This window comes from Anabrus simplex, chromosome 7 (assembly GCF_040414725.1).
Source record: "Anabrus simplex isolate iqAnaSimp1 chromosome 7, ASM4041472v1, whole genome shotgun sequence".
Lineage (NCBI taxonomy): Eukaryota > Metazoa > Arthropoda > Insecta > Orthoptera > Tettigoniidae > Anabrus > Anabrus simplex.
In genome coordinates, this window is record NC_090271.1 from 303,349,752 (window position 1) to 303,366,052 (window position 16,301).

Here is a 16,301-nt window from a genome sequence, read left to right on the forward strand (position 1 = left end):
TTATTTATTTATTTATTTATTTATTTATTTGGAGGGTAAGAGGAGTAGAGGGAGACGAAGATGCTGATGGTTAGACTCTGTTTTTAATGATTTAAAGATAAGAGAACTAGATTCACAACTAAGTATTTTTTATTTTCCACCTTGTCGATACATTAGTTGCTTAAGGCAACTTATTGGTTAAAAGTGGTACATGTTTCATATATTATTAACATCTTCAACCATATAACACAGTTTAGATGAAATATTCATATATTGACAAAGTATCAATGCTTTGAGAGAAAGTGTCCTTAAAATTAGCATAAGATTAAATGACAACATTAAAAACAAAATACTCAATAAGATGGATTGATTGATTGATTGATTGATTGATTGATTGATTGATTGATTGGTTGGTTGGTTGATTTAAATTTATTTATATATTTTCTCTTGAGTATTTTTATTTTATTTTTAATGTTGTCATGTAATTTTCTTATGCTAATTTTAAGGACACTTTCTCTCAAAGTATTGATACTTTGTCAGTATATGAATTTTTCATCTAAACAGTTGTTATGTGGCTTAAGATATTAATAATATACGAATCATGTACTACTTTTAACCAATAAGTTGCCTTCAGCAACTAATGTATCGACAAGGTGGAAAATAAAAAATACTTAGTTGTGAATCTGTTAAAGTGCGTTACGAACCATGAAGCTGATTTTATGTGATAAGAGAACTAAGCGAGGCCACAGAACTAGTTACAAATAGAAGATTGTGGCGGCGATTAGTAAATTCATAAAGGCTTGCAGACTGAACATTGGAAGGTATAACGGTCTAGCCCTTTCCTGTCCCATCATCGCCATAAGACCTATCTGTGTCGGTGCAACGTAAAGCAACTTGGAAAAAAAAATTATTTGTTTATTTAAGAGTGTACATTTGTAAACAAATTTAGGCTACAACTAAATACTCTATGATATAACAGAAAGTAAGTGTGTACTTCATGAAAGACAACATGAATTTACAAAAAACAAATGTTTATCTCTACAAACCCAGTATTTGTTGGTTGGGGTGGTCTCAGTCTCATAAGTTAACTGTGCTCATTAATAGTAATATTCATTATCATCGTTGACCAATTCCAGTTTCCCAGGTGTGGTATACGAGCCCCTTCCATTTTGTTCTGTCCATGAACCATTCTTTGTTCACAATCCGCTTCCAATCCTGACTTCTCCCCTCTACATCCTTCTTCACTAAGTCTGTCCATTTTTCTCTAGGTCTGCCCACTGGTCTCTTTCCCCTGATTTCTCTTTCATACTCCTTTATTGCAGACTTGTTGGCACTCAATTCTTTTCACATGACCAAACCACTTCTGTCTTGCCTTTTGGATCTTCTGGAGTAAGGAGTCTTCTAGTCTACGTCTTCTCTGACTTTTTCATTCCTGATTTTATCCCTCCTGGTCTTCTGGATCATTGTGCGTAGGAACTTCATTTCTGCTGCTTGGAGTTTCGAGTTGTCCTTTCTTGTTAATGTAGCAGTTTCCAGGCTGTATGTGAGGATAGGGGTGTAGTATGATTTATACAGTGTCATCTTGGTTTTGAGTGGTACTTGTTTATCCCATAGTAGCTGTCTTACTTGGAGGTAAAAATGATTTGCTTTGCTGATTCAACAATTTACTTCACATTTAGCTAAGTTATCCTTGGACATTATACTACCCAAGTACTTAAATTCTGTGACACTGTCTAGCTTAGAACCATTTAGCATGATTTCTGGCTGATTGTCACCCTTCTGTACCTTCAACACCACTGTTTTAGCCTTGTTGATGTTTAATCCATATCTCTCAAACTCCTGTCTCCACCCCTGCAGTCTCTCTTCTACATCTTTCTCTGAGTTACCCCAAATTACTACATCATCTGCAAATGCAGAAGCTTTTAAGTCTTGTTGCCCCTTTTCTTTTAGCGCCTTTAATATGGTATGGTATGATAAACAATAGGGGCGACAAAGTACTACCTTGTTGTACTCCCCTTTTTGTCTCAAACCAGTCTGACAGTCCAGAACCGACTTGTACATAGCTTCTGGTTTTCTCGTAAAGCACCTTAACTTTTGAAATTAGACTGTCTCGAACTTCAAGCTTTCTCAGGCACTCCAAATAAGCTCCCTTGGTATGCTGTCATAGGCCTTTTCGATGTCAAGGAACAGTAGATATAGAGGCTTCTCTTTTTCCCAATGTTTTTCCATCAGCATCCTGACCGCAAATATAAGATCTGTTGTTGATCTTCCAGGCCTAAAGCCATATTGTTCCTCTTCTAAAAGTGGTTCTACAATTTCTCGCAGTCTATTCTCTATAATTTTTTCCAGAATTTTTAGTCCATGAGAGAGTAGAGTGATGCCACGGTAATAGTAATGGTAATAGTAATACTAAAGAAATAAATAACATAATTGGGCCCGCTGCATTGAAAATACATTGCTACAAATAAATAGTTATGTTGTTGGTTTTAGATTATACATCCCAAATCAATCAACCAAAGGGTAAAAATCACAGCACCCAAAGACATTCCTATATGAGTGATTAAAATGTCACCAAGACACTGTTCTTGCTTGATATGTTCAGCTTGTGAAAAACTAGAAAAATGAACTAATGATATTTAATGAATCTACATTTTTGAAGAATGATAGGTTATAGAACTATAGTACTATAATGCTAGCCATATTTTCATGTTAGTGCTGAAGTCCAACTTGTTACTTTAGTAATGATGAAAGCCCGAAAATTTAATGTATTTTCTAATAAGGGAACCAATCTAGGAATAAATTAAGGTGATTTAAGTGATTTCTATTTATGTTCCTTGTTATTCTAATTCTACGAGTTACAGTACATCGCACGTATAGTAAAGATGCCACTTAACAATTTGCTTTTGATCCGCAAATTTCTGCAATCACAAAACAGTTGCTATTTTTCAAGACTGTGCTATTTTGAACCCTTCTTCTGTCATTTTGAAATTATTCACTATCATGAATAATGAATATATGGCATGTAGTAACAGCTGATGCACGATGGCTGGTAGAGTTTCATGCGGTACTAGACGGTGACATCACAGCCCGCCGCCTACGTCATAGGATGTTTTACTCACCTTGCTCAAAGAGACTTTTAAATTTTTTTTAATGGTAGAAAACAAAGCAACTTATCACAATGTAATATGTTTCTGAACTATTTCATTGGTGTACTTTTCAAATAAAATATTTTTAAAAATTATGCATGTTCCCTATTATCATGTAATCACACTCATTCTCTGGTAGCAAAAATATTTGAAATTTTAAGAGAAAAGATAATGAGAAGAAAGGTGGAAGGACAATTACAAGAAGAGCAAATTGGCTTTTGAAATGGAAGATCAACACTAGACCCCCATCTTCAGGACGAGGCATTTAATGGAATATTGGGAATACAGGAGAGATATGATGGGACATTCTTTGATTTAAAAAAGGCTTACAATAGTGTCCCCAGAGCAAAGGTATGGTAAGTAATGCAATGGAAAGGATTTGAAGAACAATTAATATGTGCAAAAATTGTTGCAGCAGTTTCCAGGCACATGTGGGGAGGACAGAGTGCTTTTGGAATGAAACTGGACTATGATAAGGAGGTGCGCTGTCACCATTGTCATTCATAATGGTTATGGATGAAATTTTGAAGGAGACGAAGGAAAAGTATGGGGACAGGGAGCTGAAGGAAATTCTGTTTGCAGATCACATTGTGGTGTGGGGAGCAAACAGAGGAGATGTACAAGGGTAACTCGACAGGGTGATTAAGAGTAAAAAATTATGGAAATAAAATCAGCGTGGAAAAGAGTAAGACAATGGTGTTAGTTAGAGGAGAAAGACAAGGGAAAGGAATTTAAAAAATAAAAGTATAAAATCTTGAAATTGTGGAGAGCTTCAAGTACTTTGGAAGGAAGTGATGCTGATGCAGGTTGCAGGGCTGGAATGGAAATCAATAAGCAGATTCAACAGGGAAATGCATTCTACACCAGAATCTGAGAAACCAGGTATGGTGGAAGGGAGTACCATGTATAAAATATACTACTGCACAATACTGATATATGCAGTGGAAACCTGGACACTGACAAAAAGACAGAATAAAATCCAGGCCAGTGAAATGAAGTTTTTAGGATGTATGAGAGGAAAGACGAGAAAGGACAAAGTAATAAAAGAGACTGTCGGGAAAGAAATCGATGAGGAAATGCTTCAACACAAATGCAGAGGGATAAACTTAGTTGGTTAGGACATTTAACTTTTTCACTCTGGTGGACTTCTGTAGGAGTCGGAAAAAAGCCGTGTGGGAGCGATGTCATAGGCCTGTAGACTGGTGTAGCAGCCGTGTGTTGTTTGGCTTTTCTGTGCATTCAGTACGATAGAATGCTGGAGAAGTTCTAGTGGTTGTCTTGTGAGTCTGTAGTTGCTAGGAGTCACCAGATGTCGGCGGCAATAATTTAGAAGTTAAGGATTCAAGTGATCTTCCCACTCGTCAGCCATCTAATTGCTGTCCACAGCCAGCGTATTAGCGCTTCTATAGTGAGCTTCAACGCATTGTTTTACGCATTCCATAATTTACGAGAAACTGCATACTGCATATGAAGGTCTTATTTTTTATATTGGGTAGTGACTTTTAAGGAAATGATGATGGGAAAGATTTAACTCTGCCAATGGTCTGTCCAAAGCTACAGTTCTAAGAGAAGGATGGGAAGCTTTGCATGAATGAAAATTATTAATACATGCACAAATATATTTGACTTTTTTTCTTTTAATATAGTGAACCTGAACAAATGCGAATGAGATAGAAGAGAACAGAACCTATCTCATACAGTGGGCATGGGCGGCCACTGGAGGCATCCGTCCCCGAGGCCACATGGCTGCTCTCGCTTCACCATAGTGAAAGGGTGAAGAGGATGGAAGAAGGAAAAATATCAAAGTGGGCGATGGAGACCCAGGTGGAGGAAGGAAGGAAGGAAGGAGATGTAGGCTAAGGTGGTTGTAAACGATCAAGAATAGTATATTAAGAGAAACCTGGATTGGAACACAGTTAAGGAGGAAGATTGGCGATTGGATAGAAGATGATGGAAAGGTGTCGTAAACATCCCATTTGGTGGGAGCTGAACATGGGAGATTTGATGATGATGTGTCATTAAAAAAACATCACATTAAGATATAGAAGATGTGATCATGTGATCATTGATATGCTCCCCGGACAAAAAATGAGTCGGTCACCTTGTAAGAGGCCATTGTTCACACAGACACATAAAGCTACAGGTCTTCTGTGGGCTAGAAATCATCGAACATGGACAGTAGCTGACTTGTGGAACAAAATGTGGTCTGATGAATCATGTTTTTTTGCCTACGGCACGTCGTCAACTGCACCGAAGCGTTTCATTCTGGATGTGTGCAGGGTCAGGTTCAAGCTGCAGGTGGGTCTGTGATGTTTTAGGGGTGTTTTCATATCGTGGATAGGGCCCGCTCACTGAGGTGACCACTAACATGACCCAGCATGTTTATTTTAACATTCTGGATGATCAGATGTTGTCTTTCAGTCAACAGCTGCATGATGAGTATGCTAATGATACCCTGAATTTTCAAGATGTCAACAGCAAAGTTCATTGCTCTGGACGCATATGCGACTGGTTTTATGAACACTCCCGCACCGTATTACATCTTGATTGGCCTACAAAATCACCTGACTTGAACCCCATTGAAAATCTGTGGGACATGTTGGAACAGCGGGTAAAACGCCAACATCAGCATCTCCACAATTTGGTGGAATTTCACAATCAAATCCTCAGCGAGTAGCTTAACCTGGATGTGACATACTTACACAACCATGCGGACTCGCTTTCTAACCGAATCCAGGCGGTTATAGAGTCCAGTGGCAGAGTTACATGGTATTAAATGATGCTTGTAATGATTTCTCCAGGGATGACTAATTTTCTGTTCGGTTAGCGTATATTGTCACAGTATCAATTTATACCGTGCAAAATCATGGGATCACTCGTCATTATGCTTCATGATTTGTTCCTTTATTTAGATTGGTTAAATATGACAATTAGGATGCACTATATCATACACATGGGAGGGAAATATTATTTTCAGCCAATATAGAACTTGTTCATAACAGAATAAATGAAAGTCAAGTGTGAGGGGTAAATATTTTCTGAAAATCTTTACCTTTCCTCAAAGCTTGCATTCTACTAAATCTCTTCCCATGATTTTCCAGAAGGTATCAATGTGTTGCTGGCCCCTGAATTAGAACTTCACTAAAAACGTAATCAAAATCTGTTTGAATATTACATATTATTTTTCTGATGTTAGATATTTTGTCTATTTTTGCTACTTAAATACCTACACTCAACCACATAAAAATTAGCTGGCAAAGAAATATTTAATTTTATACATAAGCCATCCAGAAAATGTTTCCCTAATCTTTTCTTGTAATCATATTTAGCCAGGAAATACGAGCATATGCAACAGATCTATGACATAGCAATCATATACCCGCCCAGCCAAGTCCTGCCTGGTGTCAGAAGCGCAGCAGCAGCGGTTTGAAATCACGGCTTGTATTCTTTCTCCCACCGACTGCAAGGTTCGGTCTGTGATAAAGTTTCTTAATGCACAAAACATAGCGCTGATCAAAATTCATCTTCAGCTGCGTCAGCTCTACGGGGTGAAGGTAGTGAACAAACAGATGATGCGTCACTTGTGTAGGCATTTAGCTGAAGGTCGTCAAAATGTCCATGATGAAGAGGGCTGCGGATGACTGTCCCTCATTACGAAACTTAGCAGCTATTTTCTGTAGACTATATCACAGTCCTTTTTGCTTGGAATTATTACTAAACACTTGCTGTTCAAGAAAAGGTATGCCAGGTGTTTTTCGAAACACCTGACCCTCGACCACAATATGCAGTTTAAAGTTAAAAACTTCATCACTGATCCGTATTTAACTAATAATTACAATGCTAAAAAGAGAAAGATGTTCCACCTATTCAATACAATAATATTGTTGCATAACTTAATGTAGCAACATTTTTAATATGTTATGGGACCAGTTTCGACATATGACCATGTCATCATCAGCCGATACAAAAATGGCAAGAAGTCAACACAACTGTAACACTTATGACACTTTTCTTGAAGAATTAAAAATAGAAGTGCTACATGAACTTCTATTCTATTCTATAGAAGTGCTACATGAACTTCTATTCTATTTTTAATTCTTCAAGAAAAGTGTCATAAGTGTTACAGTTGTGTTGACTTCTTGCCATTTATGTATCGGCTGATGATGACATGGTCATATGTCGAAACTGGTCCCATAACATATTAAACATGTTGCTACATTAATTTGTGCAACAATATTATTGTATTGAATAGATGGAACATCTTTCTTTTTTTAGCATTACAATATGCAGTGCTTAGGATCAGCACTGACATTTCTGCAGCAGTACCACGATGATGGCGACGAGTTCCTAGACAGGATCGTCACAAATGACGGATGTGGTTTGTTCACTTTACCCCTGAAACCAAGCAGCAGTCAATGCATTGGTGCCACTGTGGATTTCCAGTCAGGACGTAAGTGAAATAGATTGTGTTTGTGCGGAAAGTGATGTGCATGGTGTTCTGGGACAGGAAGGGCATTCTGCTCGTTGACTTCCTTCCCAGAGGTAACATGGACTGTAACTGTAAAACACTACGGATATTGCAATGGGCCATTCAAAACAAGAGGCATGGAATGCTCAGTACATGTGTTGTGCTGATTCATGACAATGCTCGCCCACTCCTACAGTACAGGCTCGATGCTCAGCGCCTGATCTTTCTCCCAGTGATTTTCATCTTTTCTTACACCTTAGGAAATTCCTGTCTTCCGGTTAGCATTTCCACATGGATGAAGAGCTGAAGACGAATGTCACACGTTGGATCCTCGAAAAGCAAGGATATTTATAAACTGTGGATAGCCAGTGTCCAAATAGATGATACTTGGAATCCTACCACAATATATTCATCCTAATTCAAACAAGAGAATTTTGGAAGAAAGTCATCTCCTGCGGCTGCCAATTTTTGTGCAGTTGAGTGTACATATTTCACACCTCAGTTTTCATAAAAATGCTAATTATAATAATCTGTAATTACATGTTTTTCTTTTAAACAAAAAGCTATTTTCTTCTGTTTTCTGTATTATATTACCTTCTTCATTGTAGGTTAGTTTAGCGTATGCTTATGAAACCAAGGATGCACTGTGTTTGGTACTCACCATCATGAATGGAGGTGATCTTAAGTTCCATATATACAACATGGGAGGTGATCCAGGTTTTGATATACCCAGGTCAAGATTTTATGCTGCAGAGGTAGGTGAATATCTTTTAAATACGAAATGTAATGCTTTTTGTTTCAAAAGGACATACCTCTTGATATCTTGGTTTTGTAAATAAAATAAGGGAACAGTCCCGAATTTATAATTTGAAGTCTTATTGAGCATTCCTTCAATTTATGCACTGCCTATGGACTAACATACGGCAATGAAAATGTAATTTAAGTTATTCATTTATATCTACAGAGAGATTCCATTGTCAGTCACACCAGAATGAGTGGAATAATTTTGAATAGGCTATTCATGGTATATCAGATCGACGGGTTCATTGTTGGAAGATCGAAGTGTCATCACTTAATATTATCTGTTTGTTTAGTTTTCAAATTTGTGTTATTATGTAGTTGTGTTTTGAGCCTAAGTCATAATTCTTTTCAGATATTTATTTGAAAATTATTTAAAACAATTTAGATTTATAGACAGAGAGTAATACTGTGATATAATATTAAGTAGAATAACCAATCATAATCCAGGTTATAAGTCAAGGTTGGTAAAATATAGAGGAAGAACGACTTGCCTTGGCTAGGAAGTAACTCAGACGTAGGAAAAAACCTTGTGTTTTACTTATCTGTAGAATTTCCTCATTTTAGGCTTGTCTTCTCTAACTATACACACACTGTGTGTGACATCACGTTATGCTTTCGAAGGTATGTAAGTGCAGGCACAATGCATCATCATAGGTGCATTTTTTTGTCAGAATGAGTCAATGTAGAAAATTGAGACAGTTCGAACAGGGTATGATTGTGGGGGCCCGTAATTTTTAGCATACTGCTATAGAAATTTCACAGGAGTTATAGGTGTACAAGCCCACTACTAGCGATGCTACTTTGAAGTGGAAACATCAGAGAAGCACTGAACCCAGTCGTCACTCTGATATGCCTAAAATATTGAAATGGAAATGGCGTATGGCTTTTAGTGCCAAGATCCCAGGACGGGTTCGGCTCACCAGGTGCAGGTCTTTTGACTTGATGCCCATAGGCAACCTGCGCGTCGTGATGAGGATGAAATGATGATGAAGACAACTCATACACCCGGCCCCCTTGCCAGGGAAATTAACCAATGATGGTTGAAATTCCCGACCCTGCTGGGAATCGAACCCAGGACCCCTGTGACCTAAGGCCAGCATTTTAACCATTTAGCCATAACTAATAGAGACTGCTGAACCATAAAAGTTGACATCTGTTGCAGGTCAGGGACAGAGGTCAGTGACAAAACGATCCAGTAATAATGATGTTATTGGCTTTACGTCCCACTAACGACTTTTTCAGTTTTCAGAGACGCCGATGGGCTGGAATTTTGTCCTGCAGGAATTCTTTTACGTGCCGTTAAATCTACCGACATAAAGCTGACGTATTTGAGCTTCTTCAAATACCACCGGACTGAGCCAGGATCAAACCTGCCATGTTGGGGTCAGAAGGCCAGCGCCTCAACCGTCTGAGCCACTCAGCCTGGCCAGAACGATCCATCGAGAGGCATACCATTCAGATTTCTGGGCCATGCTGCTGCCTGGAAGCCACTGATCACACAAAGAAATGAGTGCCGTTCCTTAGAGAGGTGCAAACAGTGCCATCATTGGTCTGTGGAGCAGTGGAAAAAGGTTACATGGCTGGCATCTTTGAAATTAACAGCAAGAGGTGTTTAGAGACTTTCGGCCAAATAGTGTATAATGTATGTATGTCTAGCTCTTAGTCCCGTTTTCCGATACAGGGTCAGGGATGAGGTGAGATGAAATTATATGGCATGTTTTTACGGCACCCAGTTGAGGAGCTAATGAAGATGAAATTCTGTGGCCTTTGAATAGGAACTGTCTCGGCATTGGCTGGGAAGTAAAAATGGAAAACCACAGAAAACCATTCTCAGGACAGTTGACTGGGAGGGGGGTTCGAACCCACTCATCTCCTAAATACAGATCTTTGCTCCACAGTCATTGCGCGTTAACATGCATGGCCACTCCGCTCGATACATAGTGTATGAAGTGGCCGGAAACATCGTGAACTGAGTATATGAGCATTAGAGGGTTGGTCATGCTGATAAGCAGGGCCCGGATTCGGATGACATTTCATCTTTTAAATGGTTCACCACAAACATTGCTAACTTGCATACAAATCCTGTTCATAGCCCCCATATTACAGAAATGCATATTTATTAAGTCATTTATTCGTCATTTTTCTAAGTATTTTATTATTAGGTAATTTTTTCTTTTTTTGCGTCATTATGTCATTTAATGGAATTTATTAGAATATTTTATACGTTTTGAGTCATTTTCTCACATTCTTAATGGTTTATGATGCATTTTTTGCGTATGGTACTGGATATTAACGGAACTGAAAGTGAGGATCAATATGAAGACATGAGAATCTTCACAACTTTGTTCAACCCTTATTTCTTGGAATATCCGTATTCCAGGAGACACACCTGCACTTGCAGCTAATCCGGAATCGATGTTGAAATCGACGGGGTAGGAAGACAACAGTAGGCCTGGTAATGCCAGTCTGGGTAAGTACCTCAGTGCAACCATACGCGTGCTAAGTGGATTTGTGTTATTGGCCGCAATTTTTTTCCGAGTGTATTTAAAGTGCCGAAGTTAAAGCCATCCAGGGCTGTTCATTTCAAACAAATAATTTTTGAATTCAGCAAGGATATTTTTACCACCGATGGTGAAATTCTTTTTTGCAAAATATGTGAAGTGAAAGTGGCAGGAGATAGGAGATTTACCGTTCAACAACATATCGGTCGCGAGAAGCATATACGTGGAATCCAAAATAGTAGCAAATGAAAAGTTTCTCAACTGTTATTCTCACAGTCATTTTCTGATGGCGGTACTTCCTCTGTATTTTGTAAAGACTTGTGTGAGGCTTTGGTTTCTTCGAACATTCCACTCTGGAAATTGAACAATATTAAACTGACAGATTTCTTAGAAAGGTATACAGACTGAGTAATTCCGGATGAGTGTACTCTGAGAAAGAACTATGTATCCCAATGCCATGACAACACAATAAGGACTGGGCGAGTTGGCCATGTGGTTAGGAGCGCGCAGATGTGAGCTTGCATCCGGGAGATAGTGGGTTCGAACCCCACTGTCAGTAGCCCTGAAGATGGTTTTCCGTGGTTTCCCATTTTCACACCAGGTAAATGCTGGGGCTGTACCTTAATTAAGGCCACGGCCACTTCCTTCCCATTCCTAGGCCTTTCCTGTCCCATCATCACCATAAGACCTATCTGTGTCGCTGCAACGTTATGCAACAAAAAGGAAAGGAATATCAGAGAAGAAGTCTGCAGAAACAAAATGTTCAATTGATGGAACCAGTGATGTACAGGGCTGTTACATTGCCATTGTTATCGTGGGTACGTTAGGCGTAGATAAACCTGGAAAAATATTTTTGCTCACGACCAAAATTTTGCAATCAGTGAACCATTCTACAATATGTTGCCTCTTCGATAAATCAATGGGGCTACCATGGCCTGAGGGTGTAAGGTATGATGATGATCTGCTCTTTGTGACTGATGTAGTGTCTTACATAGTTAAACCTGCCAATGCAATGAAACCATTTTACACAAAAATGGTACATGTAACCTGCCTAGCTCACGCTTTTCACACTGTGGCCGAAGAAGTCAGATCAAATTTTTCCAAAGTTGACAAGCTCGTGTCCCTAACTAAGAAGGTATTTACTCGGGCTCCATCACGCAGGGAGCTTTTCACATCCCAAGAACCCGACATTCCATTACCACCGCAACGTTGCATCACACAGTGGGGTACGTGGATTGACGCCTGTATTTACTATTGTGACCACTTTCAGACAGTGAAGCATGTAATAGATTCTTTCGATGTACAAGATGCGAAGGCCATTCAGATAGCTCAAGAATTGTTTTCGGACATGCAAATGGAGGGAAAACTAGCGTGCATCAAAGCAAATTTCATTTCCTTGTCGTCAGTTATTACATGTCTTCAGGAGAGTGGCGTGGCTCTAGAAAAAAATATCAATTTAGTCAGAACAGCCACAGACAAATTAAAATGCAATCATGGCGATTCTGGTGTGTCAGACAAACTGAAAAATCTTCTTGACAAGAACTTGGGTATTAATGTTTTGTGCTCCATCTCTCGGATTTTTGCGGGTGACGATTTCAGCATTATTGGCATTGAAGAAGAACTTACGGCCATTGATTTAGTGCTCTTCAAGTATGCTCCAATAGCATCCGTAGATGTTGAAAGGAGCTTTTAAGTACAAAAACATGCAGGTCGACAGTCGTTGTCCTTCTTCCTGTGAGAATCTATGAATGGTCACAGTCATCTACTGTAACGTGGAGTGAGGTAAGCCTGTATAGCCTGTTATGTGTTTTAAGTGCACATTTTTCTTATTACCTCCGCGAAATTCTCTCTTTTTTTGTTCTTCAGATGTTGCAGCCTTTAAAGTTCCACATACCACGAAGTGTTACTTTCCTTGAAGAAAAGAACACAGAACTGAGAGTGGCATATAATAGACTGAAATAATAACCAGTATTCGTGTGCAAATAATTCGTATTTGTCAAATAATAATTAAATTATATTAGGTACCTATTAAAATCATTTCAACATACAATGACATAGTCCGTTTGCATTTTTTGTGTGATGAAATTGTCAGTTTCATTCAAACTTTTAGGTCATTTTTAAAGTTTTGGGTCATTTTGTGGGATATTTGCAATCATTTTGTCATTTTTTAGGTCATCAAAATCCGGAACCTGCTGATAAGTAATTTGAAAAAAAATGTTGATATCTCATGCTGTTTGGCTCACTTCAACGGCTGATAAAATAACAATCAGATTGCTTTGTGGACAAAATTCAAATGGGCTTTATAAGGCGGTGTTGCTCTGCGTGTGGCTTGGTTAGGCTTAAGAGCCATGCCAAAAAATGAGCATCAAACACTGACTGACTGTGAGTTTCAGCCAATGCCACTGTGCCGTGCTTGCTGTGGGTCGAGCCTATCAGCAGGTCCTTGTTCAAGTCCCTCCCCTGGAGTAGTTTATTTCTTCTATTGGTGCCCTGGGGCCAACGATAAGCCACGTGCAGATTTAGCAACAGATCCTCGAGACCTGGCCTTCTTAGCCCAACTTGGCAGGTTCGATGTCGGTCAGTCGGTCACTTGCTTTCTTGGCTTACGCTGCATGAACTGTCAACGATAGACCCCAAGTGTAAGTGTACGAATTGTAGAGCATAGACATACATACATACATACATACATACATACATACATACATACATACATACATACATTATCATTATAGACTGTTATGCCTTTCAGCGTTCAGTCTGCAAGCCTCTGAGAATTTACTAAACGTCACCACAATCCTTGATTTGCAACTAGTGTTGTGGCCTCATTTAGTTCTATACCTCTTATCTTTAAATCGTTAGAAACCGAGTCTAACCATCGTCATCTTGGTCTCCCTCTACTTCTCTTACCCTCCATAGCAGAGTCCATTGTTCTCCTAGGTAACCTATCCTCCTCCATTCGCCTCACATGACCTCACCACCGAAGCCGGTTTATGCGTACAGCTTCATCCATCGAGTTCATTCCTAAATTAGCCTTTATCTCCTCATTCCGAGTACCCTCCTGCCATTGTGCCCACCTGTTTGTGCCGGCAATCATTCTTGCTACTTTCATGTCTGTTACTTCTAGCTTTTGAATAAGATATCCTGAGTCCACCCAGCTTTCGCTCCCGTAAAGCAAAGTTGGTCTGAAAATAGACCGATGTAAAGATAGTTTCGTCTGGGAGCTGACTTCCTTCTTAGAGAATACTGTTGAACGCAACTGCGAGCTCACTGCATTAGCTTTACGACACCTTGATTCAATCTCACTTACTATATTACCATCCTGGGAGAACACACAACCTAAATACTTGAAATTATCGACCTGTTCTAGCTTTGTATCACCAATCTGACATTCAATTCTGTTGAATTTCTTACCTATTGACATCAATTTAGTCGTTGATTCCCATAGGGAGCCTAAAATATTTGTCCTGAATGAGTAAATTTATAATACCAATATAATGAGTTAGCTGGAAAATTTATAATGTCCAATAACGGACCATTATATTGGTATCAATTTAGTCTTCGAGAGGCTAATTTTCATACCATACTCATTGCACCTATTTTCAAGTTCCAAGATATTAGACTGCAGGCTTTCGGCACAGTCTGCCATTAAGACCAAGTCGTCAGCATAGGCGAAACTGCTTACTACATTTCCACCTAACTGAATCCCTCCCTGCCATTTTATGCCTTTCAGCAGATGATCCATGTAAACTATGAACAGCAAAGGTGAAAGATTACAGCCTTGTCTAACCCCTGTAAGTACCCTGAACCAAGAACTCATTCTACCATCAATTCTCACTGAAGCCCAATTGTCTACATAAATGCCTTTGATTGATTTTAATAATCTACCTTTAATTCCATAGTCCCCCAGTATAGTGAACATCTTTTCCCTCGGTACCCTGTCATATGCTTTCTCTAGGTCTACGAAACATAAACACAACTGCCTATTCCTCTCATAGCATTTCTCAATTACCTGGCGCATACTGAAAATGTGAGCCTGACAGCCTCTTTGTGGTCTGAAACCACACTGGTTTTCATCCAACTTCCTCTCAACGACTGATCGCACCCTCCCTTCCAAGATGCCAGTGAATACTTTGCCTGGTATACTAATCAATGAGATACCTCGATAGTTGTTGCAATCCTTCCTGTTCCCTTGCTTATAGATAGGTGCAATTACTGCTTTTGTCCAATCTGAAGGTACCTTACCAACACTCCACGCTAATTTTACTACTCTATGAAGCCATTTCATCCCTGCCTTCCCACTATACTTCACCATTTCAGGTCTGATTTCATCTATTCCTGCGGCTTTATGACAATGGATTTTATGTACCATCCTTTCCACTCCCTCGAGCATAATTTCACCAACATCATTTTCCTCCTCCCCATGAGCTTGGCTGTTTGCAACACCATCAGGATGATTTCCTTTTTCATTGAGAAGATTTTCAAAATATTCCCTCCACCTCTCCAGTGATTCCCTCTGATCTATTATGAGTTCACCTGAATTACTCAAAACACTGTTCATTTCCTTTTTCCCTCCCTTCCTAAGATTCTTTATTACTGTCCAGAAAGGTTTCCCTGCTGCTTGACCTAGCCTTTCCAGGTTATTACCAAAATCTTCCCATGACTTCTTTTTGGATTCAACAACTATTTGTTTCCCTCTGTTTCTTTCATCTACGTACAAATCCCTGTCTGCCTCGGCCCTTGTTTGTAGCCATTTTTGATAAGCCTTCTTTTTACGTTTACAGGCTGCTCTCACTTCATCATTCCACCAAGATGTTCTCCTTTTCCCATCTTTACACACAGTTGTTCCTAGGCATTCCCTTGCTGTTTCTACTACAGCATCCCTGTATGCCACCCATTCACTTTCTGTATCCTGAACCTGCTTACTGTCTACTGTTCGAAACTTCTCACTAATCATATCCATGTACTTCTGTCTAATTTCGTCGTCCTGGAGATTTTCTACCATTATTCGTTTGCAGACAGATTTCACTTTCTCTACCCTAGGCCTAGAGATACTTAGTTCACTACAGATCAGATAGTGGTCTGTATCATCGAAAAATCCCCGGTAAACTCGTACATTCCTGACAGATTTCCTGAATTCAAAGTCTGTTAAGATATAGTCTATTACGGATCTGGTACCCCTAGCCTCCCATATGTAGCGGTGAATAGCCTTATGCTTGAAGAATGTATTCATAACTGCTAAACCCATACTAGCACAGAAGTCCAGCAAACGCTTCCCATTCCCATTAACTTCCATATCTTCCCCACATTTACCAATCACCCGTTCGTATCCTTCAGTTCTATTCCCAACTCTCGCATTGAAATCGCCCATTAGCACTATTCTATCCTTGCTGTTGACTGTGACCACGA

General features: G+C 39.3%; 1 protein-coding gene across 7 annotated transcripts in view; it reads left to right on the forward strand.

Annotated features, from left to right (window-relative positions):
- The window catches only part of Gprk2 (G protein-coupled receptor kinase 2), a 228,386-nt gene that overhangs the window by 74,515 nt on the left and 137,570 nt on the right, over window positions 1-16,301 (forward strand). For all 7 annotated transcript variants that reach the window (XR_010860778.2, XM_067151750.2, XM_067151748.2 and 4 more), the window contains one exon: window positions 8,202-8,348. Coding sequence is in view for 6 of the 7 variants with exons in the window: in XM_067151750.2 (XP_067007851.1) it covers window positions 8,202-8,348 (147 nt within the window). In the remaining variant the exon portion in view is untranslated. The remainder of the gene's footprint in view (window positions 1-8,201; window positions 8,349-16,301) is intronic.